This window comes from Colletotrichum fructicola (genome assembly GCF_000319635.2).
Source record: "Colletotrichum fructicola Nara gc5 chromosome Unknown KSG_Nara_v1_contig06, whole genome shotgun sequence".
Classification (NCBI taxonomy): Eukaryota; Fungi; Ascomycota; class Sordariomycetes; order Glomerellales; family Glomerellaceae; genus Colletotrichum; species Colletotrichum fructicola.
This window is the reverse complement of record NW_027094056.1, coordinates 1614712-1624067: the sequence shown is the minus strand read 5'-3', so window position 1 is coordinate 1624067 and position 9356 is coordinate 1614712. Positions and strand designations below refer to the sequence as shown.

The following is a 9356-nucleotide window of genomic DNA, read 5'->3' as shown; positions in this document are numbered from 1 at the left end:
ACTCCACATCGTGGAAGTCCTCCACTCGGGCAGAATACTTGACTGCCATTGAACATTAAAACATTAGTCTTAATCATAATAGTAATACCATTTTCATTTCAATTCTCTTCATCATCGAACACGTGGGACGGGCTTGAGATGACTTGATTACGGGGCTGTTTCAGGAAAAAGACAGATCCAAATTGGGCGTTTCGGATAGCTCCATGAAGCAGGACGAGTCTGTTGATCCAGAACACGTGAAGTTCAATATGGCCCGTAAGGTCAATAAATAATTGGGTGGAAGTGCATGGAAAGCTGCATTGAAGTGATCAGCATTCAATGCACTTCCAAATGCAGTATTCCATGCATCTTCACCCGATTGTCTACTGACACTACGCCTAGACATATTGAACGTCTACTGCCCTTCCCCAACAGGTTTCTTCATTCGCCTACTTCGTCTACTGTCGAATTGAGTGGCGACCTCGAGCCTAAGCTCCCACCTAATGCTGCTGTGTATGCAAGATGCCAAGCTAAGCTCTGTCCATCCAAGTTGGTGCTATTCACCGCCTGACTCTTCATGAAGTTGTAGCTCTCAACCGCACCATCCTTGTCAGCAATGGCAAGATCCACGTAGACGTGGCCGACGAATCCATCCCCAGAAAGCGCGCCGCTTTTGTTTCCTGCAAAGTACTGATCCCACTCTTCACGCACAAAAGATGGCTTGCGAACGTATGCGCTGCTCGGCACGATTGGGAGCATGTGGATACCCTGGATGAAGCTGGTCTTGTCGCCGAAGTAGGTTGTGTGGTTGACCTTTCGATCCCAGAGGATCCCCGTTACTCGGTTGTCGATGAACTTCTCCGGCTGAACCTTGTTGTCGCTGGCTAGAAGGAAGTAGGACTGCAAGCTGCGAGCTGTGACAGCCAGCTGGAGGTTTCCGCGTGCCTCGAGAGCCGCGTCGCCAATGGTGCGCCCCCACATCTTGATGGCGTAGGTTGAAAAGGCATCTTCCGCAGAGGACTCCTGATCCTTGCCATCAGGAGCCTCAAGAACACCACGAGCCCAGCTATGCCCGTGGAACCAGTCGAAAGAGCGCGAGAACGGGAAGTACGGATCTTCCGACGAGGGGTTGGACCAGTCTCTGATCAAGTTGTTGACCCAGATCGTGTTCACGGAGTCGTTTTTCTTGAGCCATGATGGGTTGATATGCCCTATGATTGCGGCCGTGTAAACGTAGTATCCGTAGTGAAAATTGTGGTCGTTGTAGTAGGTGTTCCCGAAGTCGATTGAGGAGTCATTATTTCCATACGATCCAGAGGAGACCAGGCCCTTCCAGACATTGTCGTAGTAAAGGGGGTTTGGCTCGAGATTGTTGACGTATCTGTCAAAGGCTGCCTCAAGCTTGACCAGTGCGTCCTTCGTGTACGACCTGTCTCCGGCGATGCTGTTGACGGCATAGAGAGCCCTAGCGTATTTCGAGAAAGCGATGCCGGCGTAATATTTGGAAGTCAGATTGGTGATGGCGATGGCATCCAACTCAAGCTCCAGCTTCCCAGCGGCAACAATCGCGTCTTTGGCCTCGGTGGATACTGTGCCGCCTCTTGCTTCCCGGGATCCGACCGAGCCCAGACGCGGCGACCAAGGATCGAAGCCCATATCTGTCGGAAGATCGGGCTCTACCATGGTGAAAGAGTCTCCAAAAGTCGCAGTTGCAATGCCCTTTGTCGTACTTGCCAGCTGGAGGTCAGTGAGACCTCTTGCGGTTTTGCTATCAAACGATTTGACGTGATGCGGCAGAGCAAACATGAGCAGGGGAATGGTCTTGTCGCCGCCCTTCTTCCAGGAAAATGTATACGATCCCGTTCTGCCTGATACCGATCCTTTCATTTCTCCTCCGATGGGGTAGACTCCCGCAGCTTGGCCGAAAATACGAGCGCCGGTTTTGCCTTTGGGGTTCCGCGCGACTTGCACACTCCCTGTGAAGTTACCAGGTCCCACGATAGTTCCGTTGTTGGCCATGGTAAGTTTAGGCGTCTGGGAGCCGCGGCTTGGGTTGACGTAGATCAGCCACTCAACGGGCTGCCCATTTTCGCTCACCCAAGTCCTCCAACCGGGAGCTCCAAGCCCACGCGAATCGTCTTCCAATCTGGTGAGATCTAAGAAACCCCTTTGTGACTGGATCAGGACGGTAGCTCCGTGGTAAACTCCCGTCACAAACGCCATTCCTTGGACCAGGGGAAACGAGACAACAGGCTCGGCTCCTTTCCTCGGTGCCAAGTTCACATTGACCGCAAAAGAGGTCAGAGAGTCAGTTGTCAAGACAGTTCCATTCTGCAGCTCTCGTGCCGATAGAGCGATAGACTGTTTGAACAAAGGGTCCTCGAAGGATTTGGCTGGATCTCCGGAGCCGTAGATGAAGTCCTCCCGGCTTGTATGAGAGATTGAAAGACCATGGCCCTGCTTGATCGTGTCATTCGACCACCATACTGAGTACGGATGTGTCCATGTAGCGTTGTCCTGATTGTTGGCAAAGAAGTTGGCGTAGAATTTGTTGGTCTGAATTGGTCCGTCATGGCGCACGCCCACGGGCTTTTGGGGGTGATCGTCTCTAGTTGGGACCAAGATGGGCTGATCGTTAGAAATGGGCTGGAAAATGTTGACTGCCCGTCCTCTTCCCAAGTTTGAGGAGTCCGTGGTATTCTCGGGCGCCAAGATCGCTGCTTGCCGCCTGTGCTGATGCCGTGGTGAATGGTGCGGATAGACTGCTTGTATCAACGCCAGGACGGCGAGGATAAAGAGGGAATGCATTTTCGGAAAAGACAGACTCAACGACACAACAAGTGTGAACGTATGGCACAGGCACAGGCAAAGGAGACAGCACCGATCAAGGTTGAGTGGAGCGCGCGAAAAAGGGCGGCCATGGTTCAAATACTGAGATCTCAAAGGTAAAAAAGAGAATTTTGTTGTTTCGTTGTTTCAATTGAGGGGGCGATGAGGGGATTCTCCAGCTTCTTCAGGGGATTTTGAGTTTATCATCATCTTAAATCTCATGCATTGCTACGTTGAGATCCCAGGCGAACTCAAATCAAAGTTCGGATCGTTGCTTGGTCTTTCCTCTTCATTTATTTCATATGGGGGTCGTTTCATCGGGGATAATCGACGCGCCGGCTGCCCGCCGGCCCCTCCGAGAAGCTGTGCTAGCCCCTTTTCAGTACAGCGATGTCCTCGTCTCGAATACTGTTTTCAACACAGCGAAAATGACTCTAGAAAATGAATTGGACATCATCAACGGATTGTTCCACGGAGCGAGGTTGCGAAGTCAGAAATGCGCAGCCCGAAAAGCATGATATTTGTGTCTGCCCTTCTTCTCATCCAACAAACAAAGCCTGGATTTACAGTGTCGCGCTTTACGCATATGAGAAGAGTGGCGGAGGCGCCGGTGAGGTCTTGGAGGCAAAGAAGCCACAGCAACCGTCACATGCTCTCATATAGTCTGCATGTCCAAGTTTGTGTCACTAGCATCTACAAAAGTGCATTGTTCATGAACAACACGCCAATGATCATACATAAGTGATAATTTATATTTCAACCGATTCAGCCCTAATTCCAAGCTCGTAGGCTATGCTCCGTCTTTCCGTCGCTAAATGCTCTTGTAAATAATGCAAGCTATGCGAATATCTCAATACCTGCAGTTGACCCCACGCCATCGAAGATTCTCTCAATTCCCATCATCAACCCGTTATCGTTGTTTCAAGGCCCGCACATTCGTCATACCACCTGCACACAGAGGCTGTGAGATGACCGCGGATTCGCCTGCGGAGCAGTGGTAGACACTGCCGTACCCGCCGCAGGCGACCATGACCATGGCGTCGGCCGACCCAGCCTGGAGCGTAAAGCGATCCGCGTTGTGAATGACGGAAGCTCCGTTACTACAATCGTAGAAGTTGTTCGGCTTGAGAGCGCAGTATTCAATTATGTCGTAATCGTTCGGCTTGCCGCTGAAAGAGCCCTGGGTACAACTCGCGAGGGTTTGGCCAGAGAGCAGGGCCACGACTAAGACGGCGGAGCAAGAAAACTGCATGTTGGCTGGGCGTGATCGGGGTTGAGATAGAGAGACGAGTCTACATGCCATGTCCACATTAATATGCTGTCCGAATTCGCGTGAGGTCTGTTGGGATGCATACTTACTTTGCTGAGATGGAAGGCGAGAATTGATTACGTGGTGACTGGGATTCCATCAGTAGAGGTTGCCGTGAAAAAGCTGAGTATTTATCGTAAAGTTCCAGTGGAGGTTCCTTGCACCCGTGCTGCTCGGAACCGCTGGGAAGTAGACATTAGAGAAAGACTCATCTCGCGAGGGACTACGGATATTGAAACCTTAATTAGTCTCAGACTGCACTCTCATATATGATACAAGTTTCTACGCCTTGGTATCTAATTATACGACATGCATACTTGTAAGACCTGGTTTTTTTCTAGGTGCCATAATAAGTCACAATCCACGCGATTGCAGTCATGGAGGTACTTGTAGACCTAACCTAGGGGCTTACATGTAGCTGACACATCTACAATAACTTTCATGTCGCCCGAATGACCGCGTTGTCTTCTGAGCGTCGTTCAGAGTGCATATGCCCAAAGGCACATCCTAAAGAGATCTCCCCAAGTACTTGTGCCGCATCATATCCTACACTTTACACGCTGATACTCTCTAAATGCGCATCTTGAGAGCAAAATCGAGCTTCGGGCTGCTAGCTCCCAGGCCGCTAATCAACATGAATTGTGGAGCATTGGCGTGGCTCCTTGTCTTTGATGCTGCGGGCAGCAAGATCAATGACATTGCAAGAAATGCTACAACATATTCCCACAGAGACAAGATCATATTCTGCCGTGACTATACTATTGGAGTTCATGTCTTGTTTAAGAAGACTAGAGAGTTTGTGGGCGGGCTTGCTGCGACGATTCAGGGGCTTCTAGGTACGACCCTGCCTACGTACACAGGCTGTGTTGATCCTGACTTGGTGGACGGCCAGCAATCTTGCTGGGGTTTCAATTTGCCCGCGTTGGAGTCGATAAAGTCAAGGTGGGAGCCGAAGGATATTTTTCACAGTTCACAAAGTGTACTATCATTGGCATGAACGCCCGCTGAAGGGCTTTTTTGGGACATACGGGTAGGGTCCTGGGCTAACAATGCAGGTTCGGTAGTACAATAGTCTCCGAATATGCAATCAAATCGCGACTTATGCGTACCCAACAAGGAGTGTGAGCTGGTTCGATGATCAGATGCTTCGGTTGCTTTGGCTCGGGTGTGCCGAACGCCGTGCCGGTGGGATACGGGGTTAGCGGTGAGGAAAATGTCCGTGGACTCCGGAACACATCGACATGGTACTTGTCAAATCTTTCGCGCGACGATTCCAAAGAGTCCAACGGCAGTGTCTATATTCATTAAACAGCAGTTTTCAGAGCAGTGGACCTTCGGAAAAGCTATTGACTGACCTGTAGTGGCGGGATGGCGCGCTTCGCAGCGTACAGTAGCCCGTACGAACGCCCTAATCGCGCGGTATGAGTGAATCATTCTCCGTTGTTATTGTTGCTAACACATTGAAAGTGTGATTCGTGTCATTCAAGAAAGGTACCTCATCCCTGCATGTGCTTGTGAATGAATCTCTGCAGCCAATCTTACCTTCCGAGGACAGATCAAATGTGATCGTCAAGAAGTATGTCGCCAATGTATGGCCGCCGGCATAATGTGCCTTCGCAGACGTCCAAAACAGTCCCGTCGGACACGAGAAGTATCAAACAATGGCTTGCTTCAACCAAACTCAGATCTTCAGCAAGGCCCTGTTGAAGAAGCTCTGCTTGACTTACAGGCCCTTACCGCCATCAACGAGCATACCTCAGCGCCTCGAGATTTGATTGTGTCTGGAATTCCCAATGCTCAACGTCAGACGTCGCCAACTGAGTCACAAGAAACTCCTGGTACAACAATACAACTGCAGGAGACAGACACCACGTCAAATCACTCATCTTCGGGAGTCAGCGAGACAAAGCTCTTGTACTCGCAAGCTGAAAGACTCCTCGCATTCTCAATGGAAGTCTGGTTCCAGGCCAACAATGTTCCTGGGCGTCATGTTATGGAGACGGCGTTGAAGCAGGTTAGAACGGCGACGGGGACGACGCCGACAAGCAGGCATGCTCCGGAACCTGGTTTTGCAAGGAGCAAGCCGTATCCGAGTGTCGAGCTTATTGACAGCATTTTAACTTGTACGAAATATTCTTCTGATGGCGAGATATGGTTGCTTAATCAGCTAACATCGATGGACATTAGGGAGGCCACAGAACACCGGCTCGAAATACATAGCAGATTTGCAGTCTGTGATTTCTCTTCCAAATTTGGAGGCTCAGTGGCTAGCGCTCCGCAATGGACAAGCCAAAGGACCTTTACGAAACCACTATATAGTCTCGGTCAATTACGCAGCGTGGTGCTTCATTGGCATCAAGATGGCCGAGACTACCAGTGGCGATATTCATAAGCACATGAAATCGAGCAAAAGGTTCTACGAACAAAACATCATCTATGGTCTCCAGCGTATGAGTGTGGCCGACTTGCCAACCACTGCGCTCTTCCAGGCCCTCTTATCGGGGGTAAGTTTATATGTACCATCATTGAAAAAACACGTTGATCAGTCGTTCCGGCTTTAGGCTATGTTCGCTTTCAACGTTGGGTGCTTCGAGAGAGCATGGACTTTTAAGGCGGCAGCCTGTCGAGTGTATGAATCTCTCCCACACGGTGATTCCTCCGTGAGGGTTTCAGAGGCAATTCCTGCAGGCCAATCAGACACACAGCATGCCGTCGAGCTGTGCTATATTCTTGACAAAACCTTATCCCAGATCATGGATCGAGCACCATCGCTTGGTCCGGGGCGTATTCCGAAAACAACTGTTCCGCAGGATTCCATAGGTCCCGTTCAAGGCCTCTACAACTTGTTCTCTGGCATGGCTGAAGTTCAGGATGCGGTTGTTCGTGCTCTCCGGCATCCAAAGAATAGTAATGGCTACTCGGAGCAAATTGAGAACTTGGAGCGCACGGTGCATGAGCTCAGGGGTGATTTGGAAAAGGTCAAGATTTCAAGTCTTGCCAATGATAAGGTATCCCGCTAATTTCAATTTGTAGTTTCGTTCCGCTTGCGAAGCTGATCCGTTCTGGCCTGGCGAGGCTGCAGCAACGTCGTACGCTGCGTCTGCAATTATGGCCTCAGTTCTGCAACTCGATTTGTCGGCCTCGACGGACCCACTTAGGCAAAATGAATTACTGGCTCATGCTCGGGACTCCCTGAGATATCTCCTTTCCGCTTTATCATACCTATCGACGGGACCAGACGGCTACGCCATCAGACTGTCCATCTCATGGTAATTAACTTTTGGTGTCTCCTCACTTTTCATTTTTGCTACAGGCTAACAATGGCGAGGAAACTACTATTCTATCCGATGAACTCATACTTCACCCTCTACGCATTCATGCTTGCACATAATGACGTTGAGACATATCTTCTCCTGTCGGAGATAACACAGGGACTTTTGAATGAGACATGGGACAACGAGCCCTTCAGCGAATTCATTTCGCTGTTGTCATCGCTCATGGGCTTGGCTTCCAAGATGTTCTCGACTCAGTCCGGTTTCAGCCAACGAGCCGAATGTCAAGTTTCATTGAGTGCCGACGGTCTGACCACTGCCCGACTAGGTCCGTTGGTTTTGGATGGGGCAATTGTAGAAGAAGAATTATTCAGTCATCCGATCGAGTGGAACGAGGAGGGAATGTCTTTAGCTGATTCTCTGGCGTTGATGGTTGACTGGGACGTGCCAGAGGTTGGGGGTGAAAGTCACTCTAATAATTAGAACACCACACTGAAAGTGAATATCTCGAAAGCTATTGACGAGACGATGCTAAGGCACATGTAGTAGTACTGTTACCATTTCCGTGTGTTAGTTTGGCTCATAATTCGCCCCATGCCTAGCCTGTGTAGGTGGGTCCACGGGATCTCAGACGACCTGGAAGATCGATCATTCAATGTGGAATTGAATAACAGACTTACGCAGATTGATTAGGGAAAGTGTTTGAAAGTTTGGCGAATATGGGCCGGCAGAACTCCTTGCCTTCGCTCCGAATTACGGGGATATTGTACAGGCCGCACGGAAACTTCCTAAAACGGCAATGCCCGGCTCCGTCCGAACAGCCGACGGTTCGGGTCCCCACGGCGGTGGAAGTATTTATCTCGAAGAAAACCTTTGCTTAAACTTCTCTTTTTAACAGACAGTGGAAAATCACAATTACCAATCGACTACTTCGTTATCAATCACCATGCCTGTCTCTCCCGAAGCCCTCACCCTCACCCTGGCAGGGTTCATGAGTGGTAAGTTTCCAAGGTATTTCGTTCACCCAACATTACCTAACGTTTCAGTATCGCAGGTTACTACTTCTGCGGCGCTTTTGTATTCATGCCCGCGGTGCAAAAAGCGCCGTCTCCTCTGGTTGCTCAGCAGTGGAAGCGCGCCTGGGACGTCGGCCGATATGTCGGGAAGATTGTCGTTACCGGCACTGCTGCCAGCTTTGCCTACCTAGCCTACGCAGAGCCTGTCAAGATGGGAAATTACCGGTTTCAATTGTTTGCTGCTGCGGCCGGCATCGTCGGGGCAATAGTACCATACACCATCTTCGTGTCGTACCCGTTCAACGAGGCGATTAACGGGCAGCTTGGCGCTACCGGCGGCGAGAAGACGGATTTGAAGAAACTTGTCGCAGATTGGGGTCGGACTGACTGGAAAAGGTCTTTGCTTGCATTTGTTGGGACGGCTGTGGGAGTCTCCGGCGCCTTGGCTTGAAGTCTTTAGTTAACTGATGCCTTTGCGTTCAACTTGTCATAGACGACAACTGACTCAAGGCAGCAGTGTCTTGAAAACAAATGGACAGATTTGCTGCAGTTGAGACCAATGGTTGCAGTTTCCATGAGGCAGTCCTGGTCGGAAACGGGGAAATCAACCTGCGTAACGACGGTTCTCAGAGAGCGTTGAATTCCAGGGTACTTTCTCTTTCTTCTATCGAAAGTTCAGGTACATGAACTGAACAGTCGTAGTGACCATGGGGGCTAACACCCAGTAATACCAGCTGTAATAGTCTAATGTGTGGGGGATTACAGTGAAGATGCTCCAACCTAACAGGGACAATACTAAAGTCCAAAGAAGCGTGAGTTGGACTTTCGAAAGCCGGTCATCGTGGACGTATAATCCGAGCATGACGACAACGAAAGAATTCAGGGGCTGTACAAAAAGAATTGTAACAAGAGCGCCTTTAAACAGCATAGACGGTGTGAGGAGACCGTTAG

At 50.1% G+C, this 9356-nt stretch overlaps 4 protein-coding genes across 4 annotated transcripts; 2 read left to right on the top strand and 2 right to left on the bottom strand.

Annotated features, from left to right (window-relative positions):
* Positions 1 to 420: 420 nt before the first annotated feature.
* Positions 421 to 2787, bottom strand: CGGC5_v010744 (putative endo-1,3(4)-beta-glucanase; the record flags this gene model as incomplete). The annotated part of the gene is made up of 1 exon (XM_032022086.1): positions 421 to 2787. The coding sequence occupies one exon, from the start codon at positions 2785 to 2787 to the stop codon at positions 421 to 423; it is 2367 nt and encodes a 788-aa protein (XP_031892531.1).
* A 931-nt stretch (positions 2788 to 3718) lies between these two features.
* On the bottom strand, positions 3719 to 4060 carry CGGC5_v010743 (uncharacterized protein; the record flags this gene model as incomplete). The annotated part of the gene is made up of 1 exon (XM_032022097.1): positions 3719 to 4060. One exon carries the CDS (start codon positions 4058 to 4060, stop codon positions 3719 to 3721), a length of 342 nt encoding a protein of 113 aa, XP_031892530.1.
* Positions 4061 to 5330: 1270 nt separating this feature from the next.
* On the top strand, positions 5331 to 7872 carry CGGC5_v010742 (uncharacterized protein; the record flags this gene model as incomplete). Its single annotated transcript, XM_066152411.1, has 9 exons — positions 5331 to 5361; positions 5479 to 5536; positions 5585 to 5608; positions 5673 to 5706; positions 5847 to 6240; positions 6305 to 6621; positions 6679 to 7095; positions 7151 to 7386; positions 7446 to 7872. The coding sequence occupies 9 exons, from the start codon at positions 5331 to 5333 to the stop codon at positions 7870 to 7872; spliced, it is 1938 nt and encodes a 645-aa protein (XP_066008178.1).
* Positions 7873 to 8335: 463 nt separating this feature from the next.
* Positions 8336 to 8856, top strand: CGGC5_v010741 (uncharacterized protein; the record flags this gene model as incomplete). The annotated part of the gene is made up of 2 exons (XM_032022119.1): positions 8336 to 8387; positions 8444 to 8856. The coding sequence occupies 2 exons, from the start codon at positions 8336 to 8338 to the stop codon at positions 8854 to 8856; spliced, it is 465 nt and encodes a 154-aa protein (XP_031892528.1).
* Positions 8857 to 9356: the final 500 nt, after the last annotated feature.